The sequence below is a fragment of the Morchella sextelata genome (assembly GCF_020137385.1).
Source record: "Morchella sextelata strain SCLS chromosome Unknown scls_1, whole genome shotgun sequence".
Taxonomy (NCBI): Eukaryota; Fungi; Ascomycota; class Pezizomycetes; order Pezizales; family Morchellaceae; genus Morchella; species Morchella sextelata.
The window spans coordinates 2194003-2218148 of record NW_025408616.1 but is presented as its reverse complement, the minus strand read 5'-3'; the positions used below and the strand labels follow the sequence as shown (position 1 = coordinate 2218148).

Sequence of the window (24146 nt, the reverse complement as noted above, 5' to 3'; positions counted from 1 at the left end):
GGCTGTCTGTCTGTCGGTCTGTCTGTCTCGAGTACTAGCACGGTATGTAGCTATTTACAGACCCTGAAAGAGAAAGAAAAAAAGTGCCTGTCTGCGTCGCCATTGGCCCAGCACCCGGAGATCTCGAACAGCGGGGCCCGCCACAGCTCGATTGGCGGGGTCCCTGCCAAGCACCAAGCCTGCCCCCGCCATCAGCAAAGAAACCTGACAGAAAACGTCACTTTGGGCCCCTCGCACGCCAAACCGCATTTTCCTTTTCGGTGAAAAAACCTATTCTTGCTCTGGATAAACACTTAAAAGGCCCCCTCTATGTCTCTTGTCTGCTGCTAGTAGAATCTAATTTGACATCCCGGCTGGATCAAACCAGAGTAGTTCAAGTTTAGCTTTGCAAGTTTTCCACGGTGTCTGCCCTACGAGTCTCCCGCCAGCTGCTGCCCGTCCGCCTCTTCTTCCTCCGCCGCCGCCCTCTCGATAACTACCCGCACCCGCACCCGCACCCGCACCCGCACCTGCACCCGCACGCCTACCACGCAAGACCCCTCACCACGCCCGCAATGGCCGCCTACGCAACCGAACGCCGCATCGCCGAGCTCGCCGTCCAGCGCGCCTGCCTGCTCACCGACAAGGTCTACCACTCGCGCGTCAAGGGCACCGTCACAAAGGGCGACAAGTCTCCCGTTACTAGTACTTTCCCTCCCCCCCCCCCTTCCTCTCACACACACATACTAACACCCCCCCACCCAACAGTCGCCGACTTCGGCGCCCAAGCCCTCGTCATCGGCGCCGTGCACACCGTCTTCCCCCACGACTCCATCGTCGGCGAAGAAGACGCCGAGGTCCTCCGGTCCGAAGCCGACAAGCGCGAGTCCGTGTGGGCCCTTGTCCGGTCCGCCGTCGACGACAGCGCCGCGCTGACGGGCGACATTGGCGGCGTCACGGACGCGGAGGAGATGATGGCGTTGATTGATCTGGGGAACCACGCGGGGGGCTCTGTTGGGCGTGAGTAGTCACCGCACCTACATACCTAGCTAGATAGATAGAAAACCAGTAATAGCGATCATTGGCTGATGGAAGTGTGAGGATAGGGATATGGGCGCTCGACCCAATCGACGGCACAAAGGGCTTTCTCCGCGGCGACCAGTACGCAGTCTGTCTGGCGCTCATCGTCGACGGTTCCGTCCAAGTCGGCGCCCTCGGCTGCCCGAACCTGCCCGTTGACCCTGCGCAGCCAGAGGGCGAGAAGGGGATCCTCCTCTCTGCCGTGCGCGGGCAGGGTGCCACCATCGTACGCCCCCCCTCCCCCAATCACAACCCCCCTCACTCGCACCAACTAACCCCCTTCCCCCCCCTCTAACAGCGACCGCTCTCCAACCCCTCCGCAACGCCCACGCCCATCAGCATGCGCGCCATCAGCGCGCTGTCCGCCGCCTCGTTCTGCGAGGGCGTCGAGGCGGGCCACTCCTCGCATAGGCAGCAGGCGGCCATTGCAGAGGCGCTCGGAATCACGAATAAGTCCGTCAAGATGGACTCGCAGGCGAAGTATGCGACGGTTGCGCGCGGCGTGGCGGATATCTATTTGAGGCTGCCGACGAGCGCGACTTATCAGGAGAAGATCTGGGTATGCTCCTTTCCCCCCCCCCTTGGGTGGTGGGTAGTGGTATGTGGAGGAGAGGGCTGACTGGTGGGTGACAAATAGGACCACGCAGCCGGCTCCCTCATTGTCGAAGAGGCCGGCGGGATCGTGAGCGACGCGCATGGCAACGCGCTCAACTTTGGGGTCGGCAGGACGCTGAGGGAGAATAAGGGCGTGGTGGCCGCGACGAAGAATATCCACACTGAGGTCATTGCCGCGGTGAAGGCCGAGCTGGCGAAGGCCCAGTTGTAGAGAGGGGACATGGAGTGTCACTCGGGCTAGATATAGAGAAATGGAAATGACGGGTTCTGCATCATTGTAGACAAATTATTCGGGGGGTGGTGGTGTTTGTGCTAGTGATAAACCACGACAGACCCAGAAATGATATCGCGAACAGTCTTGGCAAACCCACCGAGTGACGCCCCATGACGCCCTCCCCCAACCCAGTCAGCAATCAACGCATTGCATGAGTAATCACCCGGCCACCACCACGCCCATTAGTAGCGCACATCTCTGCATCTGTCTGTGAATTAGATGAAGCAGCCTCTCTCCCCGCGCCCTGTCAAGCAGTAAGCAAGCACGCAAGCACGCAAGCACGCAAGCACGCAAGCAGGGTAGGGAAAGAGCCGCAACAATTAACCTTCTGCAGCTATGATGTCATCGTGATGTCAAGCGGCCATGGTGATACTTATACTACAGCACCGCCGCTACCTCTCTACAATACAGCTCTAGATATAAGCTCTAAAATATCCTCCACCTCCAATTACAATTACAATTACAACTATAGATACCTGCAATTAAAAACCAAAACTCCCCATCTACTCAATTCCCCCCCAACTCACAATGCTCCCCCTCCGCCCTCTCCACCGTCTCCTCCCCCGCCTCCCCACCCGCCTGCTCAGCACCACCACCACCACCGCTCCCCAGCACGCCCAAGCCCAACAGGGCCGCCCCGTCCCCTCAAAAGACGACATCAACACCTCCAGCAAAGAGAACACGCGCAGCAGCACCAACGACGAGGTCGCGCACGCGAGCGAGGCCGCATACGGGAGGGCCACGAATCCGTTTGAGGAGAAGCAGGTTGCTGATCGTGAGGTAAGTGCTTTTTTTTTTCTCTCTTGTAGGGGGGGGTGAATTGTAGGTGGTGGGGTAGGGGGGGGGGGGGGAAGGGGATTAGGAGGGAGGGAGGGAGGGAGGAGGAAGAAAGGAAAAGGGCTGACGGGGGCGTGGGCAGGAGAAGACAACGAAGCCGGGATCCCCGCTGGAGGTTTCGCCCGCGAACCCGCAGGTGAGCCATCAGGGCGAGGAGGACAAGAGCCCCACGAGGGGCGCGAAGGATGCGAAGAGGACGTCGGGGGGGAGTCGGAATGCTACATAGAGAGAGAGGGCGGTTTTAATTAAAGTATAAAGGGGGGATGTTTTTTTGTTTTTTTATATTGTTGTTGTATAAATGCATATGGGAGAGGGTTTGTTATAAGTGACGATATATTATGCATGACCAGAGGGCCGGGTATATAATGAACAGATTGATTATTAGAGGGCAGATTTAAAGGGTCTCTCGCAATATACTGGATACCATTATCAATTGAGCTCTTTGTGAAGCTCGCAATGTTTGAAGTGTTTATTAAGTTACTGGAGTATTAATCGACCTTTAATTTACATGTAATCGACTATTATACTGTGATATCTATTAATCGATCATTTATTATAGAAAACCCCCAGCCCTCCATATCCCACACTCTTTAAAACCACCCTAGATCTTCGTCTTCAGGATCTTCAAAGAGTTCCCCCTCTTCACTTCCCTCCTCCTCCTCACGAACGGATCCGCCGCCTTGGTCCTCGCCGTTATCTTCGACGATAAAACCACCACCACCTTCATCCCCGTCGTTATCATCGACGATGAACCCACCACCACCGCCATGATCTTTGTCATCAACCATGAACCCACCGCCGCCATGATCGTTGTTGTCGACTATGAACCCCCCGCTGCTGTCCTTAGTACTAGCAATTGGCGCACCGCCAGGACCAGAAGAATGATCTTCAGCTTCAGTGAAAAATCCACCACCAGATGTCCGGACTTCAGGTTCGGCAAAGAACCCACTACCAGAGGCCTGATCTCCAGGTTCAGCAAAAAAGCCACCACCCGTATCCACATTCTCACCACCTTTGCCCTCATCCCCAGCGCGATCATTGACCCCCATGTCCACCTTATTTACCTGCTCCACGTCCTGATAAATGCCCAACCTCTCCCTGATTCTCACTCCCATCAAGAACCGTCTCCATCGCTTCAATGCCTCGATGCTCTTCTTGTGTTCTTCCGCTTGGTTCTTCTCGTCCAAAAGTGTTGCCATGACTGCCATGACCGCCTCGCGGTATTCCTGAGCGACTACAATGCCGTTCATGATTGGTGCGACCTGGCGGTTTTTGAAATCGAAACCAGTCTAAATTGGTGATGTCATTAGTATAAAGCCATCCCGAGAATAAAGGAAAGAAGGAAGGTGTCCTTACTACTGCCTCGGCATAATCGATACCCAGTAGTTGAGCAACCTTCACAAGACCCTTATCTACAAGACCCGTAAGCTTCCTGTCCACAAGCACAAGAACACCAGAAATGGAAACTCACAAGGCAAATGAACAGCTCCCTTCGGCACCATCGAAGGCACAAACACGTCCAAATTACCAAAGCTATTCTTCGGCACCCTCCCATGGACCACACTCGGCGGCACATAGAGCTCCGTCTGAAACTCGGCATACATCGCCGACTGTCTAGGCCCGTCATCTCCACCTTCTTCTTCTTCTTCTTCGGGTTCACTGTCCAGGTAGTCATCACTTCTGCCTTTTACTCGCGGGCGGGCGGTGACGTATTTGAGTGGCTGCTCCCCTGCTTTGAGTTCACGCCCCACACGGTACCATTGCTCGCTGGTCTTGACGGCTTTTACGTCCTGTCTTCTGTAGATTGTTTCGGTGACTTTCTTGTTACCGGTGCCTGTTGTGATGGATCCGACTTTCCGCTCGGGGTGTATTATTTCGCCTCGTTTTAAGTGTCTCTTGAGGGCAAACCTAGTTTCGAGATTAGTAAAACTGCTTTCGGCGAACCAAGATCTGCATGTCTTACAGAGGATGGCCTTTTAGGTCCTGGATGTTATTAGGTACGGGCTCAACGACCTCCCTGTCCAGTAATTCCGCGGCTTCTAGTTGATCTCGGTCCTAGTACGACTTAGGTCCTGCATATTTTAAAACGATGGTTGAAATGCGTACCATTTCCCATCCTCGTTGGAATACTTGAAGCACACGATTCCACCACTCCAACCCGCCTTTGGTGGACGAGACTCTCAGCTTTCTAGTCTTTCCATTAAAGCTCTTTACGTATCGCCTTGTTACGTCCGCAGCCTGACCCTCTAATTGGATTTCAAAAAGAGTTAGCATACCAGCCTGTAATCAATCTATTATACGACAGGCCTGTACAAACCCTCTTCAAAAGCAACTACATAACACATGGAATTTTCCCCGTCCGCCATGGGTGGCTCAAGTTTGCTCGGCTTTCCAATAGTAGATGTTACTAGAGGGTCCACAGCAACCCACTTCTGTGTCGCCGTATTCCAAGCCTCAATCCAGTAAACTGGATACGGGTCTTCCCAGATTTGGAGCCGGGCTGGAGGCTTTTCTGGTATGGGAGCTGTAACGAGTGGTTCTCGAAACCCGGGTCTTCGCAAGCCTCTTCCTCCTACTGGTGACGGCCTTGCTGGCGCCGGTCCAGGGCCACCAAATCTATTGTCGACTTGCATCTCCCTATCGTTATCCCTAGCAGCAGCTTCACTAAAGATAAAACCTGCAATTATTTGTGCTGCCTTCACCGGAGCCTGCTTGTCCTGGAAAGTGAACGACAACGGCTGAAGGGAGCATACCAGCCTGCAGGTCACTCCAACAGAGCGAAGTAACGCACAGAAAAGCTGAGCCCCTAGGTCTCTCGAGCCTGAAAGACCTACTGAAGCGGCCTGGAAGTCATCTCGCCTCATAGGGGGATCTCCGTCCCTTGGTGGGTACGAGAGCATTTCAACTACTGCTTCATTATCACGCCAGCGCGGTTTCGACACTCCCTTCTTTGTGATTCGGAATCTTTTTTTCCACATGTCTGATGCTTTTTGTAATCCTTCATTAAAACTCCATGAGCGTCTAAACTGCTGGTCATTGGGGTTTGGGTTGAGCAATGATAAGATCTCCCTATTTACTAGAGGCCTTAGATTATCCTATAAATAGATACTTAGCATGTTAGTACTAGCAAGGACCCCATTGATGTTAAATTACCTTTACAGCTGAGTTGTTACACCATCGGCTCCTCTGATATACATGTGTGAGGAGGCACAGAATGTGCATTTTGTGAATCTCGAGTCGAATGCGACGGTCAACAGCTGTTATCACTCGTCTTACCGGGCCGGGCTTTCGTTTTTCATTTGTATCTAGAATGAGCTCTAGGGTCTTAGGTTTAGAGGGTTCCTCAAAGCGTTTGATTGCTGTACAAACTGTTAGCGAAGGCATATAACGAATGACTTTGATCGCAAGACAGACGTTTACTAAGATCGACGTCTTCCCAATCTTCTTCTTCTTCTTCACTCTCATCTTCATCCATGGTGGTAACTTCATCCTCCTCGTTATTTATATTGACCTCTTTTTCTAAAAGTTGTTCTGGGCGCTCCTCTGAGTCTTCACGAAGAACATCTTTCCCTTTATCTTTACTGTTTGATGGACCCGATTCACTTTTAAAATTCTCTACCGCTTTCTGTCTCTTAGCAGGCCTTCCCTCCGAATCCGAGAGCTCTTGCTGCTGCCGCCTGTTCTTTGGAGGGCCGACTACTTCGGTTACCATTTCCCGATAAATATCGATATCTTGCATTTCATCCTGTGCCCTTGAATTCCTGCCCGCTCCTCTAGCTCTTCGGGGGGTGTTGGTACTCCCTCGGGCAGTTCTTTTGTTATTGGGTCTCGTGCGATTAGCTGAGACATTTTCCCCTGTCGCAGCTGCACTAGCAGCAGACCCAGTAGCTTGGGTTGTGGGTTGAGATCTGGTGCTGCTTCGCGTTTCGCGAGTACCACCGCCGCCACCGCCGCGTCGTTTCGGCGGCATTATGAATTAATTGGGCTGTTGTGGTTCGGAGGTGAAATACACGTAAAGAAGTATTGACACGCTCAAAAGAAGGGAAGGGTGGGAAGACGCGGCGGTTATGACTCTACTGAATCCCTGCCCTGATGACGACATGTGTGCAACCGGCACCTTATGTAAACATGGCGAGTGATGGTAAATGATTCGAGGTTCCACAAAAGCTTAAATCCCCCCACTATAACTTTAACAATTAAGGGAAGAAAAGAGAATACATCTTTCTAATTAAACATCAGTGGTTCCTGAGATGAAGACTTTTTCCAGCATCAGCGGATTTCTATATCTCGTTTTAATTACAATCACCTTATTATCCAAATCTCTTGCCTTTTCTCTCTCCTTCCCTCGCACCCAAGGAAAGAGTCCTTCTATCTTAGAGACCCAGACTACAGATCATGAAAACGATGTTCTGTCTGAAGCTCTCTCCCGAGCATTTCCTCCCTCTCATGGCCATAACCCAGCCTATGTAGCAGCTCTTGCCGTTTTCCGTGATCTTGAATCGAAAACATCCTGCCACAGGACTGCTGCAGCATCCCTAGTTTCCGATTGCAGCACCATCGAAGGTAAAAACGATATTCTTAAGATCACCTACGCAGCTCAGCTTGCCGTTTGTGAGTTCGAGGCTACCGGAATCAAGTTTCCCCGGGAATGCCAGAGTACGGATGGCAGCCCGTTGCGGGAGACAAGAGTTATGGAGTGCGTCAGGAGATTGGAGGAGCGTCCGCAGTGGTGGACTACACTCAGTAATAATATACAAAGTGCTGTTGTTATGTGCTCTGCGGTTAGGCATGAGGTTGAGAAAGGTACAGCCTTGCTTCTCATCATCATCAGTCATCGTCTTGCTAATTGGTGGTTACGCAGATGAGATTCTGATTCTCCATAAGAATATAACCAAGACTCAAAAGTCTCTATTCTCGGCATTATCTACGTCTTTAGAGGAGGCTTGGGAGTCGATAACAGCACAGAAAAGCTTCGGGGGGATCTGGAAAACCACATTGAATGGCGTGTTGGAGGACCTTGCTGAGACTAAGGGGAAGGTTATGGACGCACTGAGGGATGCCGGAGCCAATGCTACCGGTATCATTAAAAATTTGACCCAAGAACTAGAGGTGAGAAGGGAAGAACAAATACGGACAGTTAGTGAGCTGAATCAGGTACAGACATCCCAAGGCCTTAAATTAAGAATTTAACTAATAGAGATGTTTAGTTTATCCTTGGGGCGATAAATAAATTCGAAGAGTTAGGGGAACGTTCAGAAAAAATGACGGAGGTGGTTGAGACAGCGATGGTAGATCTATCCACTGATGTTAACGTAAAGAGAGGGGCTATCGAACAGAGCTTGCATTTAATTCATCGGGTATGTGTGCTATCCCTTCCCGACAAATGTGGTGATATTGAATCTAACTATTCTCCAACAGATTAGTTCTCAATTTTATGTTGACTTCAACTCGTCGATTAATAATATGCTGCGTACAGTTGACAATCTCTCAACTAGAATAGTATTTATATCTTCCAATTATTTATTGCAACTGAACCTAACATGGTTTCATAAAAGATCGACTCATCTGTGAAGCTTGAAACTCTTGCCAATACGTTTGAATCACATTCATCGGTGAGTGTGTGAGATCAGCAAATATAAATGAAGGTATAACTAGCTAATTAAATTTACAACTTACAGCTTTTTGATTCAATCTCAAGTTCTTATACCGAACTCACAAAAAATCATGTAACTCTCACAAAATCTTTTGCTAAACAGGAAGAAACACAGCAACGATTATTCTCTTCATTGGAAAAGACTCATCACAGAGCAAATGTTACGTTCGGAAATTTATTGAAAATGATGGATAATCTTAGCCAAAGTCTGGACCAAACAAGTACAACAATCCATTCATGGAGGGCTAATGGGTCAGACTGGGCTGGAATACCGATAAGCTCCATCATGTTTATATCTGGGATATTATTCGCAAAGGGATGGGAGAAAGTTATCTTGGTTTCCCTCGGTGCTTTAGGTTTGTCAAATACCTGTTAATCTGTTCTTCTTACTAACTAGGTGAGTATAGTTATGATAGCGATAATTATTTTTATTGGGTTCGTTCAATTCAATGGTGGAGGATTCCTGGGGATGTTCGGCCATGGTGTTTTTAGGAAACTACCCTCTGCGGTCGAGCCCTTTATTGGCGAGAACCTCGATAACACTGGCCGTGTGGTATCATCATCACATTGGCTTTGGCTTGGCTGTTTTATGGTAATCGTTATGGCGATATGTGGAATATTTTTCTTTTCACTATCTCGGTCCCGATCTATGACCTTGGTCAAAGGTTTTGATTAGATCGATGTGTGGGCTTCAAATGTTGGATATTGGTTGCATGAAGTACTTTATGTACAAATTTTTAAGAAAATAAAGGGCATGGACGTTGCTAGAGCTCATACAAATAATTTTAACTGCGGTCTGTGAACGGTCTATAAAGTATCTCTTGTTCGCGGCCAATGACATTTTTTATAGACCCAGTTAGTTAAACCTTTTTTTAGCCCAAACAAGCGCTCGATTCACTCGGGGAGGTTTTTGAGTCAAGCTTTTACTCAAAAAGTGAAATGTATATTGCAATGTTCTTGGCCCGCTCAAGCCAATCCCGAGTCCATTCTGGTATAGAGTATGGTAAAAAAAAAAAAAAAAAGAAAAGAAAAGCTCTTGTATTTCATCAAATCTAGATCAGATTCTAATTGATTGATAGTCATTCACATTTGGTATAATAGAAGCTCAGTATGTATGCAGGGCAATGAGATATATTGGGTGTCTCTGTACTCTTTGAAACTTCGCAACGCCGACCTTAGCAACTAAAAGTTCGCCTGACAGTGCCTACCCTTACGCGTATACGAGGATATTTACATTCAGATTTTGGCGACTGTTACTTACCCAGTTTATAGAAGTGATACTCTATAATAAGCAATCTTCTGGCGCGAACTGGTCCTTGATTCGCGGGTGGGCTGGCTCCCTGGATGGACTAAACGACAATATCGAGTGACAGGTCACGCCTATGTGGGGGGGGCGTCTTGGCAGCACGGTACAGTTCAATCTGTCCAAATTTACCACCCACAACCTTAGCTTGCCTGGACCACCGAACCTTCTAGAGTACCTTTCAAAGCAAATACCCCTGATTGTGCAGTACGGGCTACGAGACCTCTTGACGCGATGAAAAAAGAATGCGTCGTGGCGCCTCTATGCCAGCTTGTGGCCACGCCCCTGTGATGTACATCTTAACCTGGTTTGCTCAAGCAAGGAGGGTGAATGCCTAGGAGTCAAACACAGAATATCACTCGATTGACTAATCAACATTGCCGACAACACCAACAGTGACTTTAAGGGTGACAATCAGCGAATCCTCACTTACTAGCAACTTTGGATCACAATACAATGTGATCTTTCTGGACACGGACACATGCCACATGTTTCTGCGAATAAGCTCAAACGCTGCTTGCTTGGACACCTTCTCAATGGACTCAGAAATATTGTATTATATAACTCCAAGTTATCTAGCAGATTATTTCGAAAGCTAATAAATTTAAAAACTCCTCACATCTAGGAAGATCTTCTAATAATCTTTACAAACCGTTCTTCCCGCCTTCGTAACTTTCTACGTCATACTCATCGGGATACTCCACAATCATCCTCCTAAGCTGCTGTAACTGTTCATTCAAATCCTCACTCGGTTTCTCAAAGATATCAAGAAATAGATTCTTGATAGCTGGCTTCTTTTCTTTTTCGGCACGTGCAAAGGCTTGCAGCACTTCTTTGCGAAGATTTGTCCGAAGCTGTGTCTCCTCATCAGCTGACCACCAGGATCTAAGTTCAAGCCATTTTCGCATCCTCGTGATTGGATTATCTCGTCGTTTCCAGTCTGTATCGGCAACCATTAGGTTAGCAATCACGAGTTTTACACCATCCCCAGAAGGAGAGATATACCCTCGACCTCCACTTTCGCTCTATAAGCAAAAGAATCATCACTTGTCGAGTGATGCGAAACGCGGTACGACATAGCCTCAATCAAGACTGGTTTTTGTTTGGTCATGGCAATATTTCTCGCTTGTTTCGTCACTTCCATTACTGCCATGATCTATCCCATTCAACTGTCAATAAAGAATGCATTATTATCCTTGATCGACTGAATCTTACATCATTCCCGTCAACTCTGATGGTATCAATACCATAGCCTACACCTCTACTTGCAATGCCATCTCCCTTGTATTGCTCCAAGGTAGGTGTACTGATAGCGTACCCGTTGTTTCTACAAATGAAAACAACTGGACAGGATCTCGTTGCAGCAATGTTAAGTGCTGCATGGAAGTCGCCCTCCGAGGCAGCACCCTCACCGAAATAGCAAACAGCTATACGATTTTCGCCGGAGAGTTTTAAAGCATATCTATTTTGGGAGGAGTTAGTATAAGTATAATTCGTGACATAAAAAGGCTTTAAGGTGATATCCTTACGCTGCGCCTACTGAATGTGGGATTTGAGTTGCCAGTGGAGAAGAAATCGAGTGCTTAATGATATTGGTTAGGCCATTGTTTAAGTGAATAAAATGGATCTATCCTTACTAAGTATAATCTCTCACTCATGTAATGCACGGGCATGTTCCTTCCTTTCCCATAATCAAATCTATTCGCAAATAACTGATTCATAAACTAGTGCATCCAATAACTCCCATTAGTATTGTCAATGGCCCACATAAAAAGCCTCCTTAAGTAAATTCCATACCTCGTCTAGTGTAAAGCCCCTGTACATCATTACACCTTGTTCTCTGTACTGGGAGAAAATGATATCATTGTCTGCCAATGCAGCAGCGGATCCGACTGCTATACCTTCTTCGCCGGCAGAAACCTAGATAACTGATTAAAAAAAGAACAAATGGTGGATTCGCCCAAAGCTCAAGAAATTCTGTACCATGTAGAAACTTATTCTTCCTTGCCGTTGGGATTCATACCTACGAATAACCAGAGTAAGAAGCTAAAATTAATACAATTCTGATATCGGAAGACCTACATAAGTAAATCCATAACACTAGCTATACATAACGTTCTTGTATCAGCAATGTCACCCGCCATGCCCCATTTCATTCGTGGGAGGGTGATTTACTAGCAACCATATCCCTATACATCTTCAAAGCTTTTTCTTTACTCAAATCCGGCTCTCTGCTGGTATCTAACAGGGTCCCATTGGTATCGATCAGCCTGTACGTTGGTATCGCTGGTGTATCTTCCGATTTCTGGAACTTGAGAGTATTCGAGAACTTTGAATTGAGGGCACCGGGGAAATGAACGCTTTTATGATAAGAAATTGAAACAGTTAGCGTTTAGTATGAAGGTTGAGGTTTTAGGGAGTTAACCTGTCAGAATGGGGCGGTTGGCGTACACCTGCATTCTGCAGAGCTCGGCTTGAGGATACAAAAGGGCGTCCGAAAGCTACTTTAGGGCGCTGTGTAAGGGCCCGAATCGAAGTTGAACGAATGCATTTCTTTAAAGGGGTTGTTAACATAATTGTAGACAAATTGTGATGTTCTGAAAGCTAAACGTTGTATCTAAGTGTTGAAGTGGAGCTACAGGGAATTGGGGTCACAACTACAAGCAACAAAATCCGGGGTTCGGTTATTGCCGGCGTGACAGGGGCCCCGTGACGCTGCTCCCCACCATTTGGCTCGGGGGTTGAGCCACTGGTTGTATAACCTATAGCAAGCTTAACTACCACTTTAACCGTCCCAAGTGTACTATATGTGGCGCAAAGACAACGTTAGAACAAAATACCGGAAAGAGCTCCCGCCTCAAGTTCTCGGTGGCCGGAAGAACTTCTGAACGGTTAGGTATAAAATTTTGGCCACAGCAAGCCATAACTTATTGCCTAGTTGGTAAATATTATGATTTACAATGCTGCTTGATCCTTCACTACATGTAAATACTCGCAGCAGGTAACAAGTACCCGAAAATGCACGTCCTAATCTGCAATTTCCATTGGAGTAGAAGTCAAAAATACACCAAAAACTTGCAGCTGCATATTCGGGTACTTCATGCCTGTCGTGAGTACATGTAGTTGCCAGTAAGCCGGCTAGCCCCTGAATGTTCCTCGGAATAATCAGTCAATGGGACAATAGACGATTTCCCTAGCCACTCGAACCCCCCCTCACTCGAACAGTGGATGATGATGATTGGTGAAATAACGGTATATAAGCCGGTTATAACGAAGATCCTTTCTTTTTTGCGTTAAATGTTCGAGTGAGGGGGCGTTCGAGTGGCTAGGGAAGTCGTCTACCATCTAGCCGAGTCATACTCCATGATTAGTGCCAAATCAGACTCTATGAAGTACCGAATCAGAATCCATGAAGTACTCGCGAGAAAAACAAGTCTGTCCCTTTTGGTACGTAGGTAGCAACACAATCCGCATGCTACATACGAAGTACCAAAACGGGCAGATTTGATATTCTCGCTAGTAGTAGCAATATCGACGTATTATTCAGAAGGCTCCACGCCAATATGGGATTGCATGATTCATAGGATGTCGGTCATAATCAGTACTTGGTCGCTGAGTAATCGTTATAGGACAGGCGACCCATCTGTCTCCGACATCTCATGGGGCATGATTCAACGTAGGCTCGTCCCCAACTCCTCAACTTCCATGCTTCCACCCCTGAACTTCCCTAAGTAGGGGATGGGTACGAGACTAGATTCAACGTGGTTTAAACCTGATCCTGTTCACCTCCAGCGCCACCAATCTTTAATTAAATCCACCCTACATGTTGTCTTAATACGGAAACATAGAATCGAAATATCAATAAAAAGCTTTCATAATGGCATAAACCAATTTTTCTAGGTATATCGAGATGTCAATTCTTACAAGTACATACTTAAAGTCCAATAAGCACCGATACACATTGCGTGGATTAACAGAAATCTGCGGGAACCTTAAGGCAATCCTCCACCATCAGGCCCTGACGGTTTCCCACTCTCTTCTCCTTCATCTTCCTTTTTGATAATGTGCCCCAAGAGTCCCCTTTTGCTCACAATCTTCGCCCTTTCAATCAGAGCTTCCTCTTCCTTCAGCATGTCCTTGGCCCTTTGTTCTTCTCCTCGAAGCCTCCATTGATCCTTTCTAACAGCGGCTTCTCTATCTCTTATAGCTCGTTCTTTCCGTTCCAGCTCCTCTTTAGCCTTCTTTTCCGCTTCATTCATTGGAGCCTCTGGAAGGGTAGCAAGATGATCCTTGATTATTGCATCGCGTATCTTCTCGGGGGAAGTAACATAGCGCACATCTATTAGGATTGACTCCGGAAGGTCCTCGAGTGATGTCAGACGAGATAACTCAGAATTGGATTTAAGGAGTTTCTTTAGGTCATTTTCACGGAGTGACTCGGAAATTTTCATATCTAACAAACGTCAGTCACGATGTGCCAAAGACGATATTGAAGTTACTCACGTGAAATATAGTCTCTGTACATCTTTTCCTTCTCTTTATCGGCGAGTTTTGTGTCCTTCATTTCTGACATTTTCTTGAATTTCCTCTTGAATTCTGGCCAATAAAGCTTTGCGCTTGCGTTTTCTTTCAAAAACGCCCAAAATGGGATTTTGGGGTCCACCTTTTTCTGCTTTGCTTTTTCAGCCTTGATCTCTGCTATACGATCCTTGCACCACTCCGTAAAAACATCCTTGCGGCGTTTTGTAGTTGTTACGAGAACATAGCGATTATCCTCGACGATCCTTGGCATTTCGGCGTCCCATGTGCTATAAGGGTTGATTTTGTAATCGTCCAACATTTCCTAGGCAGTTTATTAGCAACTCAACTCTCCAATACTGTGTTTTAGTCATATACTTTGAATAAATTAATATTATCCTCCTCTGTCATATCTTCTCCTTCTTCAAAATCCTCTTCCTCTAACCCGTATTCTTCAGCCATGGCCTCCAATTGCCACGCTACATCGTCTTCTGTAAACTCAACTGCTTCTCCGGTCTTCAATCTCTTATTCCCGTGGGCGTCATGCTCGTCTTCACTTTCTTCCCCCCCCTCCTCCTCTTCCTCTTCCTCTTCCTCCTCTTCTTCCTCCTCTTCTTCGTTAATCTCTGCGGTTTCGGTGCCCTCCTTGCCCTCAGTTTCTAGAGCAGCCGGCGCCGGTCTTTTGATTCCCCGAGGCTCTGACTCCTCTTGTTTAGGACTATCAGCATCAGAAGCAAGTTTCTTCTTAGTCTTCAATTCCTTTGTTGCTTCATCCTCGGGTAGCATGGTGTCTATAGCAGCCTGCACATCTTCTGGGACCTTCCATAACGATACTTTTGTCTCCGGATTGTGCACAAAAGTCCTGCCTAATTTTGTTTTTACAAGGACCCATGGTGTCGCACCTGGGATGGCACGTCTAGAAAGCACAAGTAAGTATCTGAACAATCATTCAAACGAGACATAATATTACTTTGACTTTGGGCGATCTGGTTTCTCTTCCGACTTTTGGCGGTGCTGGCGCTGATTATTGAATCTTCCGCCCCTACCCATCCACCCACGGCCACGATTTTGATCATGGCCGAACTGCTGTTGTGGTGGGAACTGCTGGTTCGGGAACTGCTGTTGGTTGAATTGACCACCATAATACCCTCCAGGAGGTTGAGAAAAGTTGGGATAAGGACCTGGAGCTGGATACGGACCCGGAGTTGGACCAGCTGCGAAAGGGGCTGGCGCGGGCGTTGGCGCGACGGGGCGAGTATAAGTCGAGGTCTTCGTAGCGGCGTTATAGTAATAAGAGTGACCTGCCAACTCTTAGATATCTGAGAGGTTTCGAAGCAGCGATCAAAAGTCGCAGAATAGCTAAGGAGACTTGCCTGTAGGAGCTTTGTGTTCGGTCCATCCAGGCGCAAGCATCGGAGGTCTAGGTGGAGGTGGAGGCCGATTGAAGGATCCAGGGTTTGGAGGGCGGTTAGGAAGATTAAAAGATGACATGACGAGATCGTGCACAGAGTTTTCGTATGGCGGGTGGTGTATAGAAGTAGTTTACAAGATCTAGGACTGCCGGGGGTTCATGTTATTTATCTGGCACGGACACTTTATCAAAGTCGAGACAAGTCTTGGCACAACGCATCGCCAGAAGCCCCCCCCCCCCACGGTCCCACCAAACAACGTTCATCTGCCCCTCAGTCATCACCCTTTTCTCCATTTCAGCAAGTCGAGAATCAATAAAGTTCCCTCAAAATGTCCAGACGCTACGATTCCCGAGTACGTCCTTCTGCATATCCCCCAACTCATCTGTGATAAGGTCAAACTGATTGATATTCTTCCATAGACAACAATCTTCTCCCCCGAAGGTCGACTTTATCAAGTCGAATATGCTCTAGAAGCCATTTCACATGCCGGAACTGCTCTAGGAATCTTAGCGAAAGATGGAATCGTCCTTGCCGCTGAACGGAAGGTGACGAGTAAGCTGTTGGAGCAAGATACCAGCGCTGAGAAGCTGTACATCTTGAACGAGTTAGTAACACATCCAGTCAATACATTCCATCATCAAAGAATCTTAAGCTCCAAGAGCTTATGATACTCGTGATAAAAAAGTGATGAGAACCTTTGAAACTCTAGCTGACGATGACCGATTCACCATCGCAGCAACATGATCTGTGCTGTTGCCGGAATGACTGCGGATGCCAACATTCTCATCAACTATGCTCGACAGGCTGCTCAGAACTATCTCCTAACATACAACGAAGATATTCCATGTGAACAGCTTGTTAGGAGATTATGCGATCTTAAGCAGGGCTACACACAGCACGGAGGTAATAATTCCGGCAAACCAACCCCGCACCCCGCCTTACCCCACATCAGTCAAATACACCCTTTATCGTCACTATCAACTGATTCGCAATTTTTGTTTGAAATTAGGTCTGCGTCCTTTCGGCGTTTCATTCATCTATGCGGGCTACGACTCGCAGCGCGAATTTCAACTTTACCAGTCCAATCCTTCTGGTAACTACGGCGGTTGGAAAGCCACATCGGTCGGTGCGAATAACGCCTCAGCACAGAGCTTACTGAAGCAGGATTACAAGGAGGACTGCGACTTGAAGGAAGCCTGTGGGATTGCTGTCAAGGTGCTTAGTAAGACCATGGATAGCACTACCCTAAGTAGCGAGAAGAGTAAGACAGCGAACCTCGAACACTATTCTGCAGGTTCAATACTGATAATCTATTCTTACAGTTGAATTTGCGACCGTTGGTAAGACAGCCGAGGGCAAAGTTTATCATCACTTATGGACTGCAGACGAGATCCAATCTCTCCTAAAAGAGCAGGGCTTGGCAAAGCAGGAGACAGAGGAATAATCGACTGGACAAAATCATGGTTTCGATAGTCTGCCAATGAGTAATGAAATTCTCGGCGCATCTGAACGTTAGACCTTGTCACTACTGTATCGTTGCTTGATGATACCCTTTCCAGTTCTGGAAATATAACATCCATTGGCTCATGAAACTTTCCCAGATCTTATATCCAATTATTATAGGGTCAAGGATATTTTACTCGTGTTTTCAAGCATCAAGACACAAAGAGCCAGAATATGGCCACTACACCATTCGGATAAGCAAAACTACAAAGAGATACATCATAAAGTAGAGAAGGTAAGAAATGCAATATAATAACGCAAGAAGTCTTTCTTGTAGAATAAACGCAAAACTTGATAGTGACAGCGCCAAACATCGTGACAATATCACACGATAAGGAAACATATAAAATACCCCAAACGCAACAGCAAAAATCAGACTGCACTTGTCAATCTCTCGTAATAGGTTCTCAATCCCAAGACATGCGCCCTGGGCGGGTTATTTCTTGGAACTCCACCTTTACCCCAGCGTGAATTCTGCCTTTGACTTCCACCGATACATCGTTTTGTGAACCTCGTGGCCATTTCTCTCACCTTTGGCCTTTCATGTTCTAGATATGCCTTTTCGATCCAACCTACTCGCTCAGCATCCGCCAAAGAGGGTCTTTTATTACCAACCCAACCCCTCAGCATATCCTTTACTCTCTCCTTCTCCAACTCTTTTACGGTACCCAGAAGCACCGGTGAAATTCTAACAGGCTGCCATATCGCCGTATCATCTGCCGATTTGTGATAATACGGTGCGGGAAGAACACCGCGCTCGATTAGGGACGGTATTGATGGCCTATTAGACAACTTACGCTTCAAGCGGATAAGGGTCAATGAACGAGCGAGAGATCTTTGAGCCACCTGTCGACAAGTCAAGTAGATTCGGCCACTCCTCTGGACGTCGTCCAAAGAGGGTCTGTGAGAAAGCGAGATGTTTAGTGTCTGCTTTGCTGTCTTGAGACGTGTGAGATGCAGGAGAGGGTCCGTGGAGAGTGCCCTGAGGTGGCGGGAAGTCTACACGAAGGCGTATGATTAAATTAGAAATTTGATTCATCATTGACAGTCTGTCAATCAGTATCAAAAATAAAATTAAAAAAATCCCTTGGATGTCGTGCTTTCCCTTTTTTTTCCTTTTTTTTCCTTTTTTCCTTTTCCCAATGACTTGTCCTCCAGGAATCAATGTAATTTAAATCTCCTGACTGATGAGGCAGGCACGGAGAGTCCCATGGTGACAGATCGTAGATGATGATGATGTAAGATATATAAAAAAAACCAGAAAATAAAGACAACGGGCGAAACAGAGGGCAAAGATGTATAAAAATAAGGTAACACAACGGCTCGATTGACAATTGAGAGGGTCCACTCCCTCGTCCGTTGTGCCCACATGTACATACATGCGTTCCTTAGTACATGATCAACCGCCAACATGATGTTTTGGATTGCGACAGGCATATGGAATCATCAATTAGACGAAATGCGGGGGAGTGGTACTAACTCTCGCTAACACGTAGAGCTCGGGAACATCCAGGAATTTTAAAATATAGAGGATGAGCTCGTCTGGAAACGTTGCCAGTCCCACCTGCGCCGACGGCGATGATATCGCAGCAGGGGCAGAAGAAGATGAAGTAGAATCTGGTACTGTTTCTGTTGCTGCTGCAGCCAGCTGCAGGATATTGAAACATGTAGTTGGGGTTGAGTCCGCCATTATGACGATGAAGCAGCAAAGCAAGCAAGTTAACCCAAGTTCACAGTTCTGCGTTGGCGATGGACAGTTATCTTTCTCGAGAATCTCGAGAAGAGTAAGAGGAGTTGCTGCTCACAAAGCAGACGTTCAAACAAGGCGCTCGGCCGGGACCTTGACCGATGACGACAGCCCCTAGCTAGAGTTGCGTTGCTACTGCTACTCACTTGCTTGTACCACAACAACCGTCAACCGCAATAATAATTTGAGACATCAACATCTAGTAGCAATTGAAAGTAGTTAGTAACAATCTCTACATCTGGATATTAATAGGAAAAAGAAATGAGAAACAAATCATAACCACGCCGACCCAAGACATACACGTACACCTACATATATTACAAATGCACGACCCTTTGTTGAAGGCACCTACCTACCTGCACGTATGTTGTACATTTATATTCAATATGAGCCAAGTAATAACTTTGGTCAGGAACTTTTTTCCAGGCATGTGTTTGTCGCTTTGCGGCCCTGACTCGAAAAAAAAGGTTTATCCAACAATCACCCAGAGATAGATTGAAGAGAAAGAAAAATTCTAGCTGTCCTCGAATTCATCATTGGCTCGCATCGCTACCCCCGACCCGCAGGCTGACAGTATCACCTGCACAGCATCAAACCAATGAAGGGCAAATCCGAATCAAGAGAACCCCAGAAACGAGAAACGCACAAAATCGAACGAAAAACTCAAATGCAAATGCAACGTAGAGTATGGCGAACGTATGGCGAACGTATGGCGTGTACATGCATACATGTGGGATCCATCCGTGCTTATTTTTTCAATGTACTGTTCCTTTTGGCTATCAATTTCCTTCGATGTTCGTTCCCTGCACAGGCACTATGTACCGTATCTACTCTACTCTTGACTCTATATGTATTTCTCGCAGACGGTACAGGGATTGGGCGATAATGCTGCCTTATATGTCTGCATCTCATGGCATCAACCTCTCTTCTTTCCTGGCCCACTCTTTCCTGGCCATAGCCCACCTTCCCCCCCCCACCCCGCTTTCCATCTACTGTACCCTGTGTAAGTGCTTGTAATTTACCCCCATGTATTTTGCCTTCGGCTTCAGAGGCGAATAACAAGCTGCCTAAAGCAATGAGTCCCGAGTGGGACCCCGGATTGTCTCAGGCATATGGCAAGCCTCACATGAGACATCGGAGCCCGAGCAGAGAATGCCAGCTATCCTTGGCATGCAGCAGTAGCATAATGTTCCATGAAACATTCTAGAAGGTCATAACGCTTTAACCACATGGAACGTGGGTTAAACTCTCAAACCCCAAAACTGAAATCGAGGGAAACACAACGGCCTTAGCAACCTTCTAAGAGCTTAATTTGGAGCAGGAGGACACAAGTACTAATCATCAAGGGGGGTGTGACTAGAACAAAAACTCATCAACGGTAGTTTATTCTGCGTTATGTGCCATAAATCAAGGGAAAAATTGTGTATCAGCAAAAAGAATTGGAGGGGTCGGGAAACAGGGCTGATTGAGCATTAACAAACAAATTGAACGCTGGCAAACTAGCGTAACAATGAATAAGAGTAGTCTTCTTCGTCTCCAGCTTCCCTCAATCAGCCCAACCCAACCTCTCATCCCTCCCTTCTCTTTTCCAAACTTCCTGACAAGTGCATCTTGATAAATGCCGCGCTTAAAGTTTTCCCAAATATCGAGATGGTGCTTGACTGCTGCCTTGCTTTCACTGCCCCCCTTCTTCTGCTGTTGTGTGACTATCTTCTTCATTTTCATTGCTGTATATCGACGGGCAGGTCAATATGATGTCTTTGGTAATTGCTGCGCCGCTCACAAAAGAAAGTATGCCGTTTAACGACATACTATGTCTACTGAAGGAGTTTTCTTTGCCACTTAGGGCACCAGAGCTAGCTTCAGGGACCATCAACGGGCCAAATCAGCGTTCTCCAAGGATGTTCTTCTTCTAGAGCACGGCTGATCTGATGAAATTCACTGTAATCTACCTGAGCCGGTTTTCCATAACATAATATGGCCACCGCCTCTCAGATCCAAGACGTAATTGAGTTCACAGCCATAAGAACAGCCCATAAATTGAGCCTCTTCATTCAAGGTGACAGCCATACCCTGTTTGCCACGTCAGTTTGGATAAAGTCTCGATCGTAGCGCCTGCCTCATTTACATGGAAGGGGGGGGGGGGGGGGGTGCAATGAGGCAAGAAAGAAAGTGATGGGCGAAAAGAATCTATACGAGTCATTCATGCATTGCTTTCCTTATCTGAATGCTCTGGAAGAACGGAGCACAGAAGAGGTAAAGCCGCCGGGCCGTAACTCTGGGAGTGGTGCAAGGTTCGTAGGAGGGGTGCAGGAGAATGATAATCAGCTGAACGATTATAATCCCAAAAAAAGATGTAAGTGTTTTATGGAAACCAATCCAAATCCTCAATTGAGCAATCATGAAAAATGGAGACCGAGGCAGACACAGTCTTGTGACTGAAGGTGCATTTTGGGAAACACCCGGGTCTGCGGATAGTTGAAGGATTTCAAGGCAACAAATGTCCTTGAAACAAAACATGTTTACCTGCAGTATAGTTCAAATGAATTCGAAAAAGCTGAGATAAGACCCCGGCCAACCCGAATGACGAGGCTATAGCTAAGAGAAAGGTGTGGAGCCATAGTGCAAGAAAAAAAAGGTGAAAGCAACCGGTGTTGGAGGGGGGGGAGTATGGAGGGTTTGAAATGTCTGCTTTTCTTGGTTGTTTTGTTGGTGTACTGATTCGGAGCAGTGGAAAGCACGATCATCTTGATAGCCGGACTTTTGGCGTAAAAAGAAACAAAATTCATGCGTTGAATTGCTCCAAAAGAATCCTAGTCCTGGGGGAGGCAAATCCCAAGATACTTTCATCCTTCATCCTAGTTCAGATATCTCGTGCCACTAAGTAAAGGGACTCCGTGAAACCCCCGTAAATAACGACCATTCAGCAGACTCTCAATGCATTGACCCCATAGTGCATGCACCCACGTCCCGTTCATCACATACACACGTGATGAACAAGCTTGCAACCCAATCTATGAGCTTCTGCAAACAAGGGGTAGTGGAGAGAGTTGTGAAAAAACCACAACACCATAAAGCATCTGATTTAGTAGCACGGGACGAGTGAGACAGGGTGAGGTGAGAGCCAGGAGTGCATAGTCAAAGGCCTCCGTGAGGGGTTAAACGGGGAGATAGGAGATAGTTGGTCAATTGATCGAATGGGAAGAAGAATTACTGTTTCCGGGAGACGGAGTTGGAAGCGAAGGGGACACGCCTGCTCAATGGAAACAGTTGAAGAGGGTGTGGGAGCAGGGGTTAATGTCCAGAAGGAACGACGATCGTTGTGATTGCGTGCCTCCGTTATGCTTCGCAATTGTGTGTTGTTCGAAAGGCGGTTGAAAAGAACCATGAGCTGACTAGCGTGATCGGAAATAGTTGAAGATTCTGTAACTGTTGGTAGTATCAAGTCTTGACGGAGGTGTTAGGATATACATGTTGTATCAATATCTATCAACCATAAATACCCCCCCATCATCACCCTCAATTGCTTCCTCATCCTCATCATTTCTCTCGAGAAGCACAGACTAGAGCCTGAACCCGTTCTCAAACAAAACATATCCTGCATTCTTTGCCGCCCTCAAGCAGCTTCCCCACAATATCCAAAGCAACCCCCACCAAATAGCTCTCTCAAATCTTTATACCAACCCCCAACCCCCCCCCCCCCCCCCCCCTTCCTCCACCAGATATCAATCGTTTTTGAAACACCAAACAAATCAAAAAACATGTGCTTCTACGATCAGCAAATCTTCTCCTGCAACGACCACAAATGGGGACGATTCCGTGCCCACTGCAACAAGGAGTACCGAACCGGCGAAACCTGTGGCATGAAGTTGATATACGAAGCTACTCGCGTCAATGGCAAGTGCCAGAACTGCAAGAAGTACGAAGTAACCTGGCGCAAGATTGTTCAGGCCACTGAGCGAGTGGCCCGATGGGAAGCCGAAGGAATCAACCCCGTGTCGACCGATAAGGAAAGGCTCAACATTGCCGCGTGGCAAAAGGAGTTGAAGGATATGGAGCTTCTGAAGCAAACCAAAATGCGAACGATATAATTGAGCGCCGATTGGCGCTTAGTAACGAGGGATTTGTTTGAAGCTTGTACCGGTGTTTATTTTTATTATTTTCTTATGTGTTGATGATCGTTCCTTTTTTATTTTCTGGTGTTTTCATTGTGTTTTGGTGGAGCGGAATTATGAGTGTTGAAGTGAGAACACTGAGGTGACGTCGTGGTAACGGGATCCGCCGATGGTCCAGAATCGGACAGGGGTTACTATTCCGGGGATCTAAAACTGTTTCATTTCTTATTTTCTCCGTCTTTCGCTGTAATTTTCGTTTATCTTGTACACAGATGTCTGTGATATCTCAATAAACTCTTCGGAAAATCTGCAACCGCGCTGCTACTGAGTCGTTAATGATACTTTGTGATGTTTGGCGTTTTTTGTTTATGTTTCGGGAGCCAATTGAGGATTGAGGTGGTTCCTGGGGTGGTGATCCATAAATAGAATCGAGACGAGCGACTGCTGATACAACACCATTGTCCGGCGATCCCGTTTTGAGGCTCTGCCCATTGTAAACAAGCTAAACAAAAACACCACATAAAAACAAGTCCCAAAGTAGTGCAACGAGAAGCCCTGAGGATAGTTATTCGGGCGATGCGCCTGTCTTCCCGTTGCGTCGGAGAAATAATGATCCCCTTGATTCTCATACGGTTGACGAACGTTGAAGCGCCCTGTCCAATAGAGCGAGTGGGCGTTAAGAATAGGTCTCGACGCTCTGGTACCCTTCCGAAGTATTAAAACAACACGTGTTGTCATGATAATCTCCTATGATTTCAAGAGAAGAGAATGCTTTCTCACGTTGTTGTCGTCGAGTGTTAAAGGATGGGTGTCCTTCGGACAAAGCGGGGTCTGCTGGTTAATACCACAGGAAGTTCGTCACAACCCTTATTCCCCTCTCTTCTCCTCCTCCATGAGCAAGCCGTGAATGAGTTGAGGATGTGTTAGTATGTGATGAGGATGTGTCCTCCGAACTGGAAAGATAACGAAAAGTGCGAGACAGAGCATAATTGTGGCCGTCTTCGGTCGCTGACGGCCCGGCTGATGCAAGGTGTGGAGATGAAAGGGTGGGGTAGCCCATTATGAATGACATAGAGATAAAGCGCCAAAGATCTGAAAAAACATAAAAGT

At 47.1% G+C, this 24146-nt stretch overlaps 8 protein-coding genes across 8 annotated transcripts; 5 read left to right on the top strand and 3 right to left on the bottom strand.

The window, feature by feature from the left end:
* Positions 1 to 554: 554 nt before the first annotated feature.
* Positions 555 to 1885, top strand: H6S33_000554 (uncharacterized protein; the record flags this gene model as incomplete). The annotated part of the gene is made up of 5 exons (XM_044831944.1): positions 555 to 684; positions 748 to 999; positions 1086 to 1285; positions 1358 to 1618; positions 1697 to 1885. The coding sequence occupies 5 exons, from the start codon at positions 555 to 557 to the stop codon at positions 1883 to 1885; spliced, it is 1032 nt and encodes a 343-aa protein (XP_044700113.1).
* Positions 1886 to 2476: 591 nt separating this feature from the next.
* H6S33_000553 (uncharacterized protein) lies at positions 2477 to 3011 on the top strand (the record flags this gene model as incomplete). The annotated part of the gene is made up of 2 exons (XM_044831943.1): positions 2477 to 2728; positions 2868 to 3011. 2 exons carry the CDS (start codon positions 2477 to 2479, stop codon positions 3009 to 3011), a joined length of 396 nt encoding a protein of 131 aa, XP_044700112.1.
* Positions 3012 to 3375: 364 nt separating this feature from the next.
* Positions 3376 to 6755, bottom strand: H6S33_000552 (uncharacterized protein; the record flags this gene model as incomplete). Its single annotated transcript, XM_044831942.1, has 8 exons — positions 3376 to 4074; positions 4142 to 4197; positions 4257 to 4693; positions 4749 to 4840; positions 4892 to 5031; positions 5103 to 5880; positions 6062 to 6144; positions 6200 to 6755. 8 exons carry the CDS (start codon positions 6753 to 6755, stop codon positions 3376 to 3378), a joined length of 2841 nt encoding a protein of 946 aa, XP_044700111.1.
* Positions 6756 to 6913: 158 nt separating this feature from the next.
* H6S33_000551 (uncharacterized protein) lies at positions 6914 to 8471 on the top strand (the record flags this gene model as incomplete). Its single annotated transcript, XM_044831941.1, has 7 exons — positions 6914 to 6926; positions 7025 to 7588; positions 7647 to 7939; positions 7993 to 8142; positions 8204 to 8284; positions 8341 to 8401; positions 8464 to 8471. The coding sequence occupies 7 exons, from the start codon at positions 6914 to 6916 to the stop codon at positions 8469 to 8471; spliced, it is 1170 nt and encodes a 389-aa protein (XP_044700110.1).
* Positions 8472 to 10385: 1914 nt separating this feature from the next.
* On the bottom strand, positions 10386 to 15750 carry H6S33_000550 (uncharacterized protein; the record flags this gene model as incomplete). Its single annotated transcript, XM_044831940.1, has 8 exons — positions 10386 to 10681; positions 10747 to 10897; positions 10957 to 11203; positions 13765 to 14194; positions 14245 to 14584; positions 14638 to 15175; positions 15230 to 15560; positions 15633 to 15750. The coding sequence occupies 8 exons, from the start codon at positions 15748 to 15750 to the stop codon at positions 10386 to 10388; spliced, it is 2451 nt and encodes an 816-aa protein (XP_044700109.1).
* A 249-nt stretch (positions 15751 to 15999) lies between these two features.
* H6S33_000549 (uncharacterized protein) lies at positions 16000 to 17115 on the top strand (the record flags this gene model as incomplete). The annotated part of the gene is made up of 5 exons (XM_044831938.1): positions 16000 to 16023; positions 16091 to 16275; positions 16408 to 16574; positions 16681 to 16932; positions 16994 to 17115. The coding sequence occupies 5 exons, from the start codon at positions 16000 to 16002 to the stop codon at positions 17113 to 17115; spliced, it is 750 nt and encodes a 249-aa protein (XP_044700108.1).
* A 431-nt stretch (positions 17116 to 17546) lies between these two features.
* H6S33_000548 (uncharacterized protein) lies at positions 17547 to 18864 on the bottom strand (the record flags this gene model as incomplete). Its single annotated transcript, XM_044831937.1, has 3 exons — positions 17547 to 17862; positions 17911 to 18173; positions 18655 to 18864. 3 exons carry the CDS (start codon positions 18862 to 18864, stop codon positions 17547 to 17549), a joined length of 789 nt encoding a protein of 262 aa, XP_044700107.1.
* A 3818-nt stretch (positions 18865 to 22682) lies between these two features.
* On the top strand, positions 22683 to 23012 carry H6S33_000547 (uncharacterized protein; the record flags this gene model as incomplete). The annotated part of the gene is made up of 1 exon (XM_044831936.1): positions 22683 to 23012. The coding sequence occupies one exon, from the start codon at positions 22683 to 22685 to the stop codon at positions 23010 to 23012; it is 330 nt and encodes a 109-aa protein (XP_044700106.1).
* Between the last annotated feature and the right edge of the window lie 1134 nt (positions 23013 to 24146).